General features: G+C 52.1%; 1 protein-coding gene across 2 annotated transcripts in view; it reads right to left on the bottom strand.

The window, feature by feature from the left end:
• The window catches only part of ACSS1 (acyl-CoA synthetase short chain family member 1), a 44,091-nt gene that overhangs the window by 5,132 nt on the left and 20,105 nt on the right, over positions 1-18,854 (bottom strand). The window contains exons 3-10 of one of the 2 annotated variants that reach the window (XM_055431010.2): positions 14,646-14,956; positions 9,089-9,264; positions 8,592-8,744; positions 4,919-5,066; positions 3,846-3,983; positions 1,834-1,926; positions 850-962; positions 506-632 (exon numbers count right to left, since the gene is read on the bottom strand). In XM_055431010.2, the coding sequence (XP_055286985.1) occupies positions 506-632; positions 850-962; positions 1,834-1,926; positions 3,846-3,983; positions 4,919-5,066; positions 8,592-8,744; positions 9,089-9,264; positions 14,646-14,956 (1,259 nt within the window). The remainder of the gene's footprint in view (positions 1-505; positions 633-849; positions 963-1,833; positions 1,927-3,845; positions 3,984-4,918; positions 5,067-8,591; positions 8,745-9,088; positions 9,265-14,645; positions 14,957-18,854) is intronic. The other variant, XM_055431019.2, reaches the window with a different exon arrangement.

Here is an 18,854-nt window from a genome sequence, read left to right as displayed (position 1 = left end):
GCTCCCGTCCTTCCACGAGGGACCCTCTGAACAGGAGGAAGTGCCGAACCCCCCCATGCAGACCCCCGCCGGGAGACACCCCCTAGGTGCTGCCTGGCTAGTGCCAGTAAAGGGCAGAGCAGCTGCCAGACGGCTGGAGGCTGAACCTGGAGGCAGGAGCTGCAAGGAGACCATTTCAGCTTCCCCAGTAGTGTCTCTGACGGGCTTGCCACTGCTGGGCATCAGTTCCCACAGGCACACATGTTTGCGAACTTCCACCCAACCACACTACACAAGTCAGGAGGTCAACAACAGGGGGACAGGGAAGGCCTGGAGCCACCACCATCATTGCCAGGGTGGTGTTCTTGCGCTTCTCCTGGGAGCTCACAGCCTGAGCCCCCAGGAGGACCCCGAGCGGGGCCACTTCCGGCTCAGAGGGAAGGAAAACAGGGACAGTTCACATAGCCCTTGGCCCCTCGGAAACAGTTCCGAGACTATCCAGCAGCAACAGCGGGAAAAGACTCACCAGGGTAGGCCTCGAAGTAGGCATCCAGGAATCGCTGGTGGTCTCCGTAGATGGTCCGGGCCATGCCCGGCCAGGCCTGGGACAGGCACAGAGCCCCAGACACGTCTCCGCCCTCCAGGACATTTCCCTGCAGACCCAGGAGACAGGGAGATAGAAGGAGTGACCATCTCCTGTTCTCCAAACTGCTGGGCCCAATGCAGGAACAGGACAGGCACCCCAGAGGGGCTTTCCCCTCTAAGAGGAGACCCTGCGGTGGGTGCCTCGTAAGGGGGAGAGGGCAGCGGGGGCCAGGGAGGCAGGACAAGCAGTGGGGCTGGGCAGGGCGCGTGGACGGGATGATTCACCTTCTCATCCATGAGAACAGGAACAATGCCGAACAGGGGCCTCATCGCCATGCAGGGCAGGATCTCTGCCCCCTCCTCTGAGGGCCGTGGAGAGATGCAGATGCCCCCCGTTTCTGCAGGGGGTGAGAAGAAACACCAGTGGGCCTGGGGCTACTGACATGTGCATCCAGACTTCATGGGCACTGGGTCCGCACCGCACACAAGGGTGCGCTCCAGAGAGGGAGGGGAGGACACATCATCTGGGACAAGGAAATGGCCCTGGTGACTAAAGGACCTCTGCCTGAGGAGAAACCAGGCTGGAGTGCTGGTCCCTCCACTGTGGGAACAAGAGCACACCTGGGGCAGCCCCAGGAGCTGAGGTCCCCAGCCTGTGTCATGGGGACAGCGGAAAGGATGATGGAGGGAAAGAAGTGCTCAGGGCAAGGACCCCAGACCAGAAGAGCGGCCCCAGGTTCTGCCCCTGGGCATTTCTCTGGATCCATCAGCCTGCAGGGAAAGGCCCACCGGGGCTCTGCTGTAGGGAACACCCAGGGCCTTTCTGAACCACGAGGCCTGCACCACCAGGAACATCTCTTTCTGGCTTCTTGAAGGATGAGACTTCAGCCACTTCAGTGGGGCTCTCTTGGTCCCCAAATCCTGATAAGTCAGACACCCCAGAGGAGAGGGGCAAATCAAAGCAAAACAATGCAAATAAAACTTCTTTTCCCACTATCATCTAATCCTAGACTCAAGGTCTCTTAAACGGCAGACCCCAGGCTGAGCTGTGCCTGGTTCAGGAGGTGGGTCGCCAGGGACAGGACCCTTGTGGGCTCCTGTGTTGCCCCCTCCATGCCCACCCAGGCCCCACCTAACAGACAAGGAAAGGAGGCTCGGGGAAGCCTTCACACCCAGGTGTCAGAGCTGCAGAGCGGCAGCAGCCCCGAGCCCCTCTCCCCACATGCCAGGCGCGCGTGCGGCTGAGCCTCCCCCCGCGGACGGGCTCACCTGTCTGCCACCAGGTGTCTACCAGCGTGCACCGGCTGTCCCCCACCACCCTGTGCAGCCACTCCCAGGCCTCGTGGTTGATCGGCTCTCCCACTGCAACCAAATGAGACAGAAGTGTTAAGAGACTCAGCAGGGCTGAAACCAAGGAGGGGATTTCATGAGGGAAGCAGCTCTGTCAGCTGTCCTGAAAGGCACACGGGAGGCTTGAGAAAGCAGTGAGATCATCCTACTTGTGACCATTGAAGAATACAAATAACAGTGAGATATTTTCTCCACCAGAGGGTCAAAAACCAAGAGGCTTCAAGAGTGTGGAGGAAACACCAGCACATACACCAGCCGAGTGCAGCTTGGGAGCGATGCAGGCGTTTCTCTTCCTGTTTATGGTCATCCCAACTGGGGACCGAACCCATGCCCCTGCCGTGGAAGCTCGGAGTCCTAACTACAGGACCACTAGGGAAGTCCTTCTCTTCCTGTTCAGGAGTGACACTCCTGCTGCCACTGCTTTAGGCGCCTGCTGCTGGCAGAACCCATTAAGCCACACTCGTTCTGTGATGAGAAGGCCGCTCCCAGCACCCAGCCCCAGAAGGAAACATGGACAAGGATGTTCCTGCAGCCTGGAGCTAAAAACGGTCCATGGAGCAGAGAATGGCGAAGTGAATCATGGCACTTTCCTGATGGACCAGCACCAGCCAAAGCCCAGAGCGGTCCCAGCACAGGAGGAGCCATGCTGGTCACCCCTCTGCTGGCGCAGCCACACGTCGAGGTGCGGAGAAGTTGTTCTGGCTCACATGCCATTTAGCTTGGATTTAGGCTGACGACAACAGCCCGTCTGTGGCCTGTCAAACAGACCCTGTAATCTGCTTTAGTCATTAAAGAAAAGGGAAAAGGGCACACCAACCAGAAGTTTAGGAGATAGAGATAAATGCTCCCTGCCTGGGATGCCGACGCTGGGACTCCTTTGATGATAAGATTCTTCTCCCAGGGCCACGGCTGTACTGACTCTCTGTGTACGTGCTGATGGGCTTCTTCGGAACCTTGAAGGCATGTATCCCTTACTTGTTTGATGTACTTTGTTCTGATAAGACACAGAATTGCTAAAAAGCATACTTCTCTCGAACAGCTCCTCAGAGCTATTCTCCTCACCTTGGCTTGAATAAAACTCTCTTCTATTCTTATTAGTCGCTCACAAAGAGTCGGACATGACTGAGCGACTAAACAACAATTCGTATTATACACTGGTTACTGATTATTTTCCTCGACAATACCCTGGTCTCAGAACACCCCACAGGCCTCTGCTATTAGCGCTGGTTATGTGGCTGGGCTGCCCCCTGTTACAGAGGCCCAGCTAGCCTGTGAGGGCTCCCTGGGGCAGGGGGTTTCGGCACACTCCTGGTCCGAGAGAGTGGCTCTGGTCACGGGCTTTAGGGAGGGAGGCCAAAGGAGTCTGCCAGGCCTGGGGGACACACAGACCCTCAAGCAGCATCTCCCTCATTACCTGGTCCTGCTTCCTTAGCAACTAAATCCCCCACAGGAGAACAGGCCTGAAACCTTCCCCCTCCCGGGACCACGTCAACTCAAGGTCACCTAGGTCACCTTTCCAAAATGCCCTCACATGACCCGGCGACATGGATCCAAACTATCATACAAGTGAAGGTAACCTCTGCTCTCCCAACACCGTCCCTGCCTGGAGACATGCACCCAAGGGCAGAACAGCACGGATACCAATGCTGGGAACAGAGTGGGTAAAATCCCGGGCAGCCGCGGGGAACCAGCGTGGGCCTGACCTTCCCACACTGCTGAGTTTTCATAATGAAGACAGAGCACAGACAAGGTCGCAGTGCTGAGCTCCAGTCCCTCCACGGCTGTGGGCTCCAGGAAAGGGCTTCCAGGGAGGACATCTGCTTTCTACCGGCTGTGGCTGCGTCAAGTGGACTCAGCACAGACACGGCCATCGTGATGAAGCATCCAGAGGCCTGCGCGGCTCCGACACACACGCGCCTGCAGTCACTCACCTGAGCCCAGGGTCCGTAGAGAAGAGCGGTCGTACTTCTTCACCCAGGAGTCCTCAAACTTCAGCAGCAGCCGGTAGGCCGTCGGGGCGCCATAGAACTGATTGATCTTCAGCCTCTGCACCGTCTCCCAGTACCGACCTATGAGAGGCCCCAGGTCCTGTCACCTCCGTGAGCCTCACTCAGAGGTGACCCATGTTACCATGTGTTGGATGCATGCAAACACCTACAGTACCCACAAAACCCACTCTGCACCACTGCTGGAAGGGGAAGGGCTCCCCGTGCGCCACCTCCACACACCCCACATGGGGGACTGGAGCTGACAGCCCACGTCCTGACCCACATGACACAGCAAGGAAGCGGTCAAAGGGATGTTACGGTGAAGAAGCACCAATGCAGAACCCAGGTCCAGGAGCACATAAACGGCCACCAGAGGTGACCAGTGCTCCCTGGAGCAGCGGTGACACACAGAACACACAGGCCCTATCACCCCCAACACACTGAGGCCACCTGAGATGGGCCTCCCATCCCTAGCCAGGCCCCCTGCACGTCTTCCAAGAGCACAGCTGGCCTCTGCAGGAGGCTGGAGAGGACCCAGGCAAGGGACCAATGTTCTGGGCACGGAGCCTTCATCGCCATGGACTGCCTGGGTGAGAGCCTCAGCACAACTTCCAACATCCGGTCACGTTTGAACAGATGCTGGAGGACGTGGTGGCATGAGGGAGGGAGATGCCAGGAGAGCAAGATGGGGGTCCTCAAAGGGATGCCACTCCATGGCAGCGGCTCCAGGTCACACTGCCCAAGTGGCCCATGGACAGGCAGCAGGGGACCCAGGAGGCTGGCCACTGGCCTGGGCTTCGAGGAAGGGCAGGATCCAGTCAGGTAGCCACAGAGGTGAGAGGGACTTTAGGGTGGGTGGTCTCTTGAAGCCGTCAGAGGTCAGACCCTCTCCACTGCTCGTGTGACCCCTCTGCACACCTGGCCCGGGCCCGGCAGCTTCGTCACCAGGACCCTCCACCACTCGCCCCACACCCCCAACCTCTGCTCCTTCTTCCAGCCCCTCCTGCAGCCCGCACCCGCATTGGGGTAAACCGGAGTGCTCTCAAAAAGGACGCTGGTTGCTCCATTGCAGAGGGGCCCGTACACCACATAGCTGTGTCCCGTGATCCAGCCGATATCAGCCACACAGCCGAAGACGTCACCTGGCTGGTAGTCAAACACAAGCTGCAGAGACAGGGGAGGGGCTATCAGGAGCTTGGCACCAGTCACTGGGTGTGTTCTGTCACCGAGCCCAGCTGCTCCCACGGCCCCCAAGAGCAGCAGTGAGGGCAGAGCAGCCACGGCAGTGAGAAATCGGGTCACTGGGGACAGCAGAGGGAGCCAGATCCCAGAGAGGACACTCCGGGAGCCCAGCAAAAAGCCCACCCGTATGCCAGGAGCCACCCAGGACTAGTCCTGAGGTGGGGTTGGGGGACAGAAGTCAGGGGCTTGGGGTAGCCGGAGAAGCCTGTGTCCTAACACAGGTGGTAGCCACACGTGTACCCAAAGGTGAACTCCATCCAGTCCTATGTCTAAATTAAGGACACCTCTGCCTTTAGTTAGTCGCTAAGTCATATCTGACTCTTGTGACCCCATTGACTGTAGCCCACCAGGCTCCTTTGTCCATGGGATTTCCCAAGCAAGATTACTGGAGTGGGTTGCCATTTTCTTCTGTATTAAGTTACGCCATAATTTTTTTTAATCTTTTTAAAAGGGCAAAAAAACAAAAGCCAAATCGACCAAGAAACACATCAAGCATCCTCAGCTTTTAAGAGCCTGAGACATGGCTGTCTCCTTATTCTTGCCAAAGGGTCAAATCTGAGCCTGACTCAGTCTGCAGGTCCACCTGCCCATTTGCAGGAGACAAAGGGATAGAGGGACACAGGGCCGGGTGCTACGACTGACAATGTTTAAGGCAATGAAGGGATGGAGGAAAACCCACCAGTTAAACAGGGCTTACCCACAACCATCAGTGTGCGGGAGACAGTGAAGGACAGGGAAGCCTGGCATGCTGCAGTCCATGGGGTCACAAAGTCACAGCTGAGTGACTGAACAACAATCAGTGGGCAACAGTAAGCTCTAGGGATGCACATTAGGGTGACAAAACTAGGAAAACAGGGCAGGGACACTATAAAACCCAGGATACATGTCGAGGGGAAGGGGGGATTGTGATCAGATGGGCCACGAAGGGGCTTCTGTGTCAGGCGGAGATATTACGGTTTTTGACTGAAGTGGGTTTGTTGAGCAATCATTTGTGAAATCACACATTTCATTTCGATGGTTTTCTGTATCTGTGTTTTTGTTTTATTTATTTAGCTGGGCCAGGTGTTAGTTGTGGCAAGCAGGATCTTTAGTCTTCATTGCAGGATCTTTAGCTGCAGCATACGGGATCTCGTTCCCTGACCATGGATTGAATCTGGACCCCTTGCATTGGGAGCATGGAGTCTGAACCGCTAGACCGCCAGAGAAGTCCCTGTGTCTGTGTTCTCTTTTGCAGTAAAGGTGTTTTTTAACCTTTGGATGAGCAGTCCCATCTCCTGCTGCCACAGACACACCCTGAGGTCCCCCAGCAGTTCCCCAACAGCACAGTGGTCCCGAGTTGGCCGGGACCCTGCGGAGCTGTGAGCAGAGGCTGAATCTCAAGGAAACAGCACTCCTGCTCCACCAGTGAAGCAGGACACCCACACCCAAAAGCCCACAGCATCCTGGGACTGAGAGGGTTTTAATACAACGCATACCCACCGTGCTACGTCTTTCAAGAGACTGGTGTTGTGTCTCCTTCTGTTCTTGGAAGGAGAGCAGGTGCATGGGACCAGCAAGGCACCCCGACACCACCACTCACCTCCCCAAAGCCTGTTCACGTCCCCACCACCCCTGCAGACTCAACTTCCCTTTCCCTGAAGAAACCAACAGCCCTAACACCTTCAGCACATGCACAGACACACACATATGTGCACACTCACAGAAACGCTTACGTACAAAAGGCTGAAAGTTTCTATTCCTAATACTTTAAAACGCCCTCACTGTATTGAAGAGAAATTCAAAAGATGGTCCCACCCTTGCATCCCCATTGCTTCTGCTCATGCAGACAGTACCCTAGTAACGCTTGAAAACAAATGAAGACTATTTCATCACACTGACAGCTTCCCTAATGCTGTGTGTGTGTTAGTCGTGTTCATGCTCAGTTGTATCTGATTCTTTGTGACCCCATAGACTGTTGCTCACCACACTCCTCTGTCCATGGAATTCTCCAGGCAAGAATAGTGGAGTGGGTTACCATTCCCCTCTCCAGGGGGATCTTCCCAAGAATTGAACCCAGGTCTCCCACATTCAGATTCTTTTCCATCTGAGCCACCAGGGAACTCCTAATGCTAATTTCCTTAGCATTAGGGAAATAGGGAAACACTTTGACCCATTCTTCGACTTCCTTAGTGTTCAATCTCAGTAGTTACATTTTCCAAAGTGTTCTGACTTACCCAACGTTTCAGTCTTTGCAACACACCTACCCAGAGCTGAGCAAGGGACTTTCAGGCAAGAACGGCTCTGTGATGATCACGGTCACCCAGAAGCCAGAAGACAGGGGCTTTAACATGGATAGCGTCAAGCATAATACCTCGTCTGCCTGGTTCTAGCCATATCTGTCGTTCTGTCTCACTTCCACATCCTCAGTGCTGCCCACGAGTGGCCGGCACTCACAGGCCGCATCTCTGCCTCCCAGCACTGGCTCCTAGTCCACACTCATCCATGAGGTCCACCTCCAAGTGACTGACCTGGCTGATCAGCATAGTCCGCCCCCAACCCCTCCAGTGACTGAAGGGACGGGTCCTGGACCTCAGCCAGACTATGGGTACTCTCAGCGTCCAAGCCTTGCTTGGATGGACCTCGGCTTCCGGGTCACCTGGCCAGTCTGCTCTACTGCTGCTTACTCTGGTAGGGGCTGAGTTTTGCCTCTGGCCAGAGAAAGTCAGATCCACAGACAGTATCCTGAGAGCCCGTCCCTGACCCCTTGGAAATGGTCAGCTCCTCCCCAAGGCAACCAGGGATGCACAGTAACCAGAACCCCCTACCCACCCACTCATATTTAAATGAGTGCTGATTTTTAAATGCATTTACTGGAATAAAGCTGTTCCAGATCATTTGCTTCATAATCCTTAAAGGATGGCCCCCTGGATGCAATCTCCATGCACTAAATTTAAGTCTCCTCATAAAAGCAAATCTTTTAAAAAAAAGTTTTCCTTTTAAACTGAGGCCCCAGTAAGCAGAGCCTAGAGGCCACAGCACTTTAGAGGCCCATGAAAATGTTTTACTTTCTTTTAAAATCAGACCCAAAAGATCTCTTAAATAGAAGAAAGCATTTTAACAAATAACAGCAATGTATTTGTCCTTAAACCAATGCAGTCATATGGGAGAAGTGCCCAGGAAGGCTGGAGTGTTCAGGGCACTCAGCACTGGAAAGCAGCCGTACCAGCAGCAGGGCAGGCCCCACAAAGCCTCAGCACACATGTGCTGGGCTGAGGACAAGCAGGAGACACGCGTGCGGGACCAGGCCCTTCTGACAGGCACAGACACTCTGCCTCGCAAGCCTACCCCTCCAACCACACTGGTGCCAGGACTCCTGGCCCTGCTCTTGAACACAGCAACAGTTGTGCCCCCCCTCAAGTCCAGCCTCCCCTAGCCCCTCCCCCAGATCTCCCCAGGGTGGCGCCTTACCCGGTGCGTCAGGGCAGCATAGAGCAGATAGCCCGCCTGGGTGTGGACGAGCCCCTTGGGCTTCCCAGTGCTCCCCGAGGTATACAGCAGGAAAAGTGTGTCCTCACTGCTCATGCTCTCCGGGGCACACACTGGCTCCTCCTTGGCCATCTCCTATGAGGGAGAGGACCATTAAGGATAGAGACTTTGCCCCGCACCCGGCTTCCTCTGCCCCCTGGCCGCAGGACTTGGGAGACCAGGCTCAGAATTCACCTTATCTAGCCTGCCCTAGTTAATGCCAAATAAAAGGATGGATCCAATCATTTCATTATGTGAAGTGTTTCCCTTTGTGGACTTTGAGTTCCATCTTCCCCACCAGGATGGAAGCCCATCATATAACACAGAGGAACACTGGGCACCTCTGGGAGACCCAGATTGAGAACCACACTCTGATAAGACCCAGTTAATCGAATGACAACCTCTTCTCCTCAGACTATAAAAAAACAAGATAGACTCACCTGCTCAAGGGAAACATCCAGATCCCCCATGTGGACCTTGTTGTCTGTCCTGTGAGCCACCAGGACATGCTGGACAGATGGGCAGACCTTTATGGCTTCGTCCACGATCTTCTTCAGCTGCACCACGCGCCCTCCCCGGAGTCCTTGGTTAAAGGTAATAACTACCTTGCACTGGGCTATCGGAGTCAAATGCAGGAATTTCTGGTCAGTTTCCTCCCCACTCTGACTCTCACAGCCCAGACCACCACACGCCCCAGGACTAAGGGTGTGATGGAGGAAGTCCATCTTTGAGCAGGAGAGTCCACACAGAAATGTGAAGTTCCGTCTGCTTTGGGAACTTCGTGCTCAGAACCTTGGAGGAGTAGGTATAATGGAGAGGAGCCACCAGAAACAATTCTTCCAGATTTCTGCTCCCACCTGCTCTGGGGGGACCCTCCACCACCCACCCTCCACCCACGACACCCCAACCCAGAATAAACTGAAGGGATCAGGGCTAAGGTTGTCTACTGTACAACTGGCCCCTGAAGAAGAGCCTGGAACAAACATCCAGCTGCCCTGCTGACGACCACACACGGCCCTCAACCTATGGTGTGGGCACAGAGGCCTGACTTGGAGCCATGGGCAGAGGTGCTGGGGAACCACCCCACCCAGCAGCCCTCAACCGGGTCCCTCACCCCTCGGGGGTCATGCTGATGCATGGGGCCCCATCGCCTTGGGGATTCCCGTGCGGTCTGAGACCTGGGCACCCACGGGGGCAGCTCCCCGGCCTCACAGCCCACAGTGCCTCCCAAGACCCCGTCCCCAGTGAACTGTTTGCACTTGAACTCTCACTCCAGGACCAGCTCCTGGGGCCCTACCTGAGGCACTAGTCTCCCTCAGCTTTGCAGTCCGAAACGTGCTTTCGAAAGGCACACTCATAGCCTCTCTTCCTCCCAAGCAAGAACCCTGGAGGTGACACAGCCCTGCCGGCCACCGGAGACAGATGGACAGAGCCTGCCTGAGACTCTCAAGGCCTGCCTCCCTGGGCTCCGCATAGGGCAGGAAGGGAGATGGGCCAGCAGAGGGAAAGGGACCCTCTCAACAGCGTGTGAGGCAGGATGCTCAGGATCCCCTGGAGGAGACAGCAGCCCCTGCCCATCCTGGGTGCTGGGACCCCGGCCTCCGTGACGCAGGCCTTACTCCTGGTGCCCACCTGTGAGAGGCCTCCCTGCCCGAGCGGTCCTCCAGGACTGGAACCTCCAGGCTGTGGCAGGTCCAGTCCCCAGGAGGTGCTTGGGGAGCCTCCACTCCCTGAGGCCCCTGAGGATGGGCAGCAGGGCCACAGCAAGTGCATTAGCACAGGCGGAACCACAGACACTTGTCTGTGGGAATTTGCTTTCACCCTAGTTTTTTTTTTTTTTTTTTTACCAGATCTCAGCACCTGTATTTGTCCTTGTTTGTTTTAATATTTAGTAATTTTCCTCTATGCTGGGTCCTCATTGCTGTGCATGGGCTTTCTCTAGTTGCAGTGAACAGAGGCTACTCTCAAGTTGCCGTGTATGGGCTTCTCATCGTGGTGGCTTCTTTTGTTGCAGAGAATGGCTCTTGGACATGAGGGCTTCTTGAGATGCAGCTCGCGGGCTCAGTGGTTGTGGCACATAAGGTTAGTTGCCCTGTGGCATGTGGAATCTTCTGGGATCAGGGATAGAACCCATGTCTCCAGCACTGGCAGACAGATTCCCAACCACTGGACCACCAGAGGAGTCCAATATTTGTTTTTAATTGCTCCCATGGCCAATTACCACAAATTTAGTGTCTCAGAACACCCATTTTTTTAGCTTATGGTTCTGTAGCCTGGGTGAGCTCGGCAGGGTTCTCTGCTTAGAGGTTCACAGCCAATATCAAGGGGTCAGGGGTTGAGAATCTCACCTGAAGCTCAGGGTAGAATCTGCTTCCAGGTTATTCAGGGTGTTGGCAGAACTCAGTTCCATGTGACTGCAGGACTGAGGCCCCCACCTTGCTGACGGTCAGTCAGGGCTTGTCCTCAGCTTTTAGAGCCACTACACCCCCCCCGGGGCAAGACCTCCTCATCCTCAAAGCCAGCAAAGGCAAGTCAAGTCCTTGCCCCACTTTGAATCTCTCTGAACTTCCTCTCTGCCACAGCTTCAGCCAAAGAGAGTTCTTTGTTTTTAAGGACTTGGGTGGTTAGATTGGGACAACTCGCATCATCCCCCATCTTAGCACCCCATCACACCTGCAGAGGCCATCTGCCACAGGAGGGACATATTCACTGGGGATTTGGACACTGGCAGTCGCTCGGGCCACTATTCTGCCCCCATAGCCTTTGCTATGAGGGAGTTCACATCAATCATGTGCAAGACCACATGAAGAGGAAGAGACCCCTGGCCACCCCCAACCATTCAAGCCAACCCAGCTGATGTCCCAGATACCACAGAGAACGGTGAAGCCACTCCCACTATGCCCACCTGACTCCTGCCCCACAGAATCATGAAATATAATAAGTAAATATACTATTCTAAGTACTAACTTTTGGAGTAGCTTGTAATACAGCAACAGATAACCAAAACACTGACCCAAGAGAACATAGACACTTGTCCCAACAGGGTCTTACCCCGAGGAAACTGACACCTGAATGGAGGTGTAGGGTATTGGGGAAGAGTTGCTAATGGCAAAGTTCTGGAGAAAAGCTATAGGAGTTTTCCCTACTGAGCCTCTTGGAGCTGACTGGGCCTCGCCTTCCCGTGGCCTGACTATTTAGGACTCCTGAGGTCTAGGAGTTGCCCTGCATCCAGTTACCAATTCCCCAGAATCAGTTGCTTTTTCTTATTTCAGAGAATCTTAACAGAAACATTTGGTAACTATGACCACATCAGCGAGACAGAAAAGGAACAGCCTAATGTAATATTAAAAGCATCAGCAGGATGCCTGGGTTCAAACCCTGGGTCTGTCACTAAGCAGCAGTATGATCCTGGGCAAGTCACTTCACTTCTCTGTGCCTCAGTCCCCAGGACCAGATGACTTCATTGGCAAATTCTACCAAACAAAAATAAATTAACATCAATCTTTCTCAAACTCGTCCTAAAAATTGCAGAGGTGGAAATACTTTCTTACTCATTCGATGTGGCCAGCATTACCCTGATACCAAAATCAGACAAACACATCACAAGAAAAGAAAACTACAGACCAATATCCCTTATAAACACTCATGCAAAAATTCTCAACCAAATGCTAACAAACTGTATCCAGTAGCATAGCAATAAGGTTATATATCATGACTAAGAGGGATTTATTCCTGGAACGCAAGGATGGTTCAACATATGAAAATCAAGGATAGATATATATATATATATATCAGTGGAGCATAATAAAGAACTCAGAAGAGCCCTCAAACATACAGTCAAGTTAGTTTTGACAAGGATGCCAAGACCATTCAACATGGGAAGAATGGTTTCTTCAACAAATGGTGCTGGTATCACTGGATATGCACAGATTGAAAAAAAATGAAGTTGGACCCTTACTTCCCACCATATACAAAAATAACTCAAAATGCATCAAAGACCTAAATGAAAAAGCTAAGACTGTTAAAACACTCTTAGAAGAAAACACAGAGACAAATCTTCTTAACATTGTATTCAGCAACTGAATCTTAAATAATACACCAGAAACACAAACAAGAAAAGGAAATAGATGAACTGGACTTTATCACAATTAAAAATTTTTGTGCATAAAAGATCAATATTGAGAAAGCAAAAAGACAACACAGAGAATGAGATAATTGTGAATCATATATCTGATAAAGGTATAGTATCTACAATATATAGATAACTTACAACTCAACAACAAAAAAAAGACAAATGACCAATTAGAAAAAAAGCTAAGGACTTAAGTAGACATTTCTCCAAAGAAGACACAAATGGACAACAAGCACGTGAAAAGATATCCAGTGATATTAGTCATTTGGAAAATACAAATCAAAAACTACAATGAGATACCACTTCAGACCCACTGGGATGGCTATAATTTTTTTAAAAGGAAAATAAGTGTTGATGAGGATTTGGGAAAATTGGAACCCTCACACATTGCTAGTGGACATGGAACACAGAGCAGTTCCACTGGAAAGGTTTTGCAGTTCGTCAGTAAGTTAAAATAGATTTACCACATGTGCCAGCAATTCTATTCCTAGGTATACACTCAAAACAATTGAAAGGAGGTGTTCTTGTACATAAACATTCATAGCAGCTCTATTCACAATAGCCAAAAATTAGAAACAAGTCAAAATGCCCATAAACAGATAAATGGATAGATAAAATGTAATCTGTCCATACAGTGAGATCTTATTCAACTACAAAAATAAATGAAATACTGATTCACACTACAACACAGGTCCACCTTGAAAACACCATGCTCAGTGAAAGAAGTAGGACACAGAATGCCACACATTGTAGGAGTTCGTTTTCACAAAACATCCAAAACAGACAAATCACAGAAACAGAAAGCAGATCGGTGGTTGCCAGAGGCTGGATGAGGGGAAATGGTGAATGCCTGCTTTGTGGGTATGAGATGTCCATTCGAGGGATGGAAAATTCTGGAATAGTGATGACGGTTGCACAACACTGTGAATGTGCTTAATGTCTCTGAATTGTATACTTTAAAGTGATGCAATGATAATAGGAAAAGGGAGAGGGTGGAAATGGCGAAAGTTTTATCTCATATGGTATTTATGAAGACTAAATTAAAATTATAGGAGATGACCTTCACAGATTGCTTAGACAGAGCCTGGCACACAATAGGTGCTAAAGTTGAGAGAGAAAGAGAAGGGAATGGCAGCACCAAACCTGAAAGCAACAGGAAATGTTGAAAGGAAGCAGAAAGGCTCCCCAGTCTTTCCTAAAGAGGGTGGTCAGCAGAGGTCTGAGAACTCTGCCCTTCAGTTCTGTCCACTACTCAAAGGCAAGCCTTCTGTGAGACACAAAGAATTCCCAACAGCCCCCAGAACTTGGCACCCTCCTGGGGAAGCCAGCTCAGCAAGACTTCCAGGATCTCAAGGGAGCAGGGATCTGGCTGTACAAACACGGGGCCACCAAGCAGACACTCTGCCCTCTGACACCAGAAAAAAAAAGGAGACGATATTGCTCTACCCACCTATCTGGAAGCCTCTGACCTACCTGCAGACAGAAAGTCTTAAAGATACACCACATACCTGACTCCATCATTGCTCACCACAAAGGCTTTCATCTGTTGACTGCTGGAACCTTTCCCATGCCTCCCCAGCCTCCTTTCACCCTATGTTTCTTCCTGCCTCCACTGCAGCCACATGGCCTCCTCCAGCAGATACCTATGCCATTCCCTCCACCTGGAATCCTCCTTCTTCACGTGGTTCAATCCAGTGCACTTGGATCTCAGCTCATAAAGCAAATGCTCATTCAGCCACACACTGTGCCTGGCAGTGCCCGTCATATGTCTCTGTGACTTTCAGTGATGTCTGCCACCACCCTGAGTCCCTGAAGGCCAAGGGAGACCCAGATTTCTCCCTCCATCCCACTGCCCACGTGCTCACCATCGTTGATTCTCCCAGCCAAGGACCCCGCACTAAAGCCAGCAAAGATGACATTGTGGATGGCTCCGATCCTGGCGCAGGCTAGCATGGCAGCCACAGCCAGCGGGGAGACAGGCATATAGATGGCCACTCGGTCCCCTCGGCGGACTCCATACCTCTTGAGTGTGTTGGCCAGGCGGCACGTGGTCTCCAGTAGCTCCCTGCGGCACAAGGGAGGGAGGGCCATCAGAGAACGGGGAGGGCTGGAACAGTTCTGCAAACTACAGGTGCTGCAACCCCAATCAGCCTGGAGAGGGTAGCTGCTCGAACACCTGGTGAGTGGAACAATCTTTTCAGAAAATATTGTAACTTTGTAGGCTGGCACTGACATGGATTCAGATCACACTGCTGAGGAAAATCACCTGCCCCTCATCCACGGAGAACAGGGACTGGGTTACCCAGTCCCGGAGGCTTCTGACACATCCACCCTGAGAAGCCCCAGTTCTCTGGGTCAACACAGGCCTTGCTGAGCAGGGCACCCCCAACTCTGTGAAGCCACAGAAATTCGGGGAGGAAAGCAGCCCACAGCCTGGGGCAGGGTTGCAGGGGTGAGTGATGGGGACACTGAACACCGTGCCCTCACCTCATGTATCCACGAGGCCCATGCCTCCACTCCCAGGCTTAGGCTCGGCTGGCCGATCAGAGTGCAGCATCCCCCTGAACAAGCTAATTGATTGGCCTAAGGTATGCATGTGACCCAACCCAACCCAGAAAGGATGACATTCCCCCAGAAACCAGGGGTCTGCAGCAGAACCAGGGGTGGGGGAAGTACAGGAGGGCAGAAGCAGCTGCACAATGAGTTCAACCCTGTTTCCCAAGTGGTCCTGCTGAACTTGGGAAGTGAAGTTCCCCATTTTTGCTGATCTTGTTTTATTGTATTTGTTATTTAACAGAAAGAGCTGGCATGGAAGGGCAGAGTGAGTTCACCCCACACACATGGTTCCACCCTTGTGGCCAGGACCCAGGAGCGTTTGTGGTTGCCCCGTGGTCAGAGACCCAGAAAGGGGCAGCCTGGCAAGGGCCACCAGGAAACAAAGGGTGGGTGGCGATAGGCTTTGGGGGAGACCAGATGAGAGCAGATCGCTGGTGTAATCAAGCAGGACCTTGTGGGACACACCCCTCCCCCATATTCTCCACTTTAGCTCCTCTCTGAAACACTCAGATAATCGTATCTCATACATGTTCCTGAGTTCTCTTACAGATGCTAAAACCCCCACCAAATGGAAGAAATGAACTACTTGTAGCCTCTAGACCTACTGGAACCTGAGGACTGATCATGTTAACAGCCCCGTTACCTCTCCATCAACCAATCAGAGAACTGTGCACAAGCTGGTCACAGACCCTGGGGCTCCCCTTCCTCACCTGGACTTTAAAAGCCTTTCTAAAACCCATCGGGGAGTCCAGGTATTTTGAGCACCAGCTACCCTGGACACCTGCTTGGCACCCTGCAATAAATGCTGCACTTTCCTTCACCACAACCTGCTGTCAGTAGGCTGGCTTTACTGTGCACAGGTGAGCAGAGTGACTCAAGTCTGGTATGGTAACACAAGTGCGGCCTGCACTCTCCCCCGACTCCTGCCCAGAGTGGCATAGACCCCATCCCCTCTCTTAAGGCTTTAGGACAAAAGTACCGCTCACTGGCACCCCATCTACCCTACACCTGAGCTTGTGGTGAAAGAAAGAGCACCCAGAGGGCCCCCAACAGCAAACGCCCCAGAATCAGGGCCCAGAAACATGCCTCCTGCATGTGACAGCACTGAAGAAGCAGTCATGGTCAGTCACCCAGAAGGTGACTTAAGCACAGCCCAAATGACTTACGCGGTTGGTGCTGAGGAGATGGAGGCTCAAGTGTGTCAGAAATCAGTGGCGATGAAATCCTGTCCTTTTTCTACAGACGGAAGGATGGAAGGCAGCATTCTGAAGTGAAAGAAGGAACAGAACGGCCCAGAGCCCTGGGCTATCTCTAGAGTAGCTGCACAGGCGTGGGAGCTCAGCTTCCACAGCCGGCACGAGATCGCCTGAGAATCAGCAGGCCCCTCCACCATGTCGGACTGTCACACGCGTGACTGAGAAGCATCACCCACTCAGGATGAGGGACATTCATTCAGTAGACAAACATTCAGTAGAGATTATCTCTACCATCAGGTGTCTTTGTTTGAAATTACTTTCTAAAAGTACTAAAATCAACTCATTCACTTTGGTGAATTCATAAGATGTTAAAAATTCTGTTCTCGGTACCATAAGGGCAAGCTGGGCACCAGACCAAAGTGTCCTCTGGCAGCACAGCTCTGATGGGGAAGTGAAGGCACGTGAGGGCGTGAAGGGCGTTCACCGCCTCAGTTTCGGGTACGATTGCTGAGGGCAGCAGGGAGAACTTTCGGGAAAGGTTGGCTGTGGGGAGGAGGAGGAAGGCAGCAGAAGGGAGAGGATTCCTTCCAGCCAGAAGCTGCATGGCAACCAGAGGTGGGCAACCGACCTGTGTGGCCCTGGGAAGGTGTGGAGACCAAGCGGCGGTAGCCAAGGTGTTCCCTGGAGGATCAAGGGGCCTCCCCACGGGCCCTGCAACTGAGTCTGCTAGGTCCCACACTTTTTTTATATTTATTTATTTTTGGTTCTTCTGGGTTTTCATTGCTGTGCAGGTTTTACCCTCATTGTGGCGAGTGGGGGCTGCTCTCTAGTTGCAGTGTGCAGGCTTCTCATTGTAGTAGCTTCTCTTGTTGTGGAGCACGGGTTCTAGGCACACGGACTTAGTTGCTCCATGCATGTGAGATCTTCCCGGACCAGGGATGGAACCCATGTCTCCTGCATTGGCAGGCAGATTCTTTACCACTGAGCCACCTGGGAAGCCTGGGTCCCGCACTCTTGCTGCTGCCTCTAGAGAAGTTTCTGATAAAGAATCTGATCCGGGTAAAGCTCTTGAGTTCACTGCCCTTCCTGTCCTCTCCACCAAGGCCATAAAACTCAATTTCAAAGAAATCTTTGACACCTCTTTGGGGTTCCTGGCCTCAGCAGTCCAGCCTCTGCTTAAACAGGGGCTGGGAGTCACCTTGCACAGCACTCCCTCTTTCTTTGCTACTTCAATAGAGAAATAGTCTTCCTAGAATCAGGCCAAGATTTGTGGCTGTTCCACTTCCAGCCCTTGGTCCAGCTCAGGTCTTTAAAGATGTTCAGAATAACTCTAGCATGCAATAACAGCCCTTCAGATTCCTGGAACACTCCCTCCACCATCCCACAAAGCCTTTCTATCCCAGCTTCTCTCCCCCAGCCCTCCAGGAACCCACTCTCACACCCTAGAAACTCCCAGGTAACAAAACAGACCCCAGCACTCCCATGGTGTCTGCCCGGGTCAGAATAAGGAAACCCAGACCCTTGACCCCAATTCTATATTTAACCATGTAAATGAAGAACACATTTATTTTTAATGCCTAACACAGGTGGCCCCAATTCAACATGAGGTCACTAACTCACTAACCATCGCCACACCCCGAACAGGACTCTAACCAGGGCTTTGCCCTATCACAATCAGGGAATTAATTCTCAAAATCAGACTTTCCGGACTATCTATTTGTCCCTATTTAATTCCACCTCAATTTCTACTCATCTTTCCAGTTCACCCATTATTTTTTTTAACTTGGATTTTCGTTAACAATTTCCTCCAGACTTACACCACTGGAGAATAAGGTCAGCAAACCTAGATCTTCAAATCACGAAAATAATAAGTGTTATGCAAGCAATCCTCCAGGTACTTAAAAATTTACTCCAGGGTACTCAAAAATCATCCAAAAGCTGTCCTTGGATATTCATGACTTCTCAGACTTTCACAAGCCGATATGCTGCTTCTGTATCAAATAGATAGTGCAGTCACTCAGTGACCAGTGCTCTGGGCTGTCCCTGCAGGAAACACTACTTCCTCCTTGCCTGCAGGGTTTTTCCCAAGGGACAGTGACATGCAGCTTTCTGAGAAATCACCTAACAAAATAAGTTTGAGTTCTATCTTCCAGTACGAGGAGCAATACATTATTTGTCAATCAGGTTCTGAACAAGCTATCTGTGTTTGCCAGGAGACGCCTCAGGGCCACGCCTTCCATGTGGAGGCATGAAAATGACAGGCACAAATACACAGACTGGCCTTGCCTTCAGGGTGTTGAACAGCAAAAGGCTGCCTGGCCA

The sequence above is a fragment of the Moschus berezovskii genome, chromosome 15 (genome assembly GCF_049115385.1).
Source record: "Moschus berezovskii isolate FMDL1 chromosome 15, NW_MosBer_1.0, whole genome shotgun sequence".
NCBI lineage: Eukaryota > Metazoa > Chordata > Mammalia > Artiodactyla > Moschidae > Moschus > Moschus berezovskii.
The sequence above is the reverse complement of the archived record's forward strand: the minus strand, read 5'-3'. Positions and strand labels throughout refer to the sequence as shown.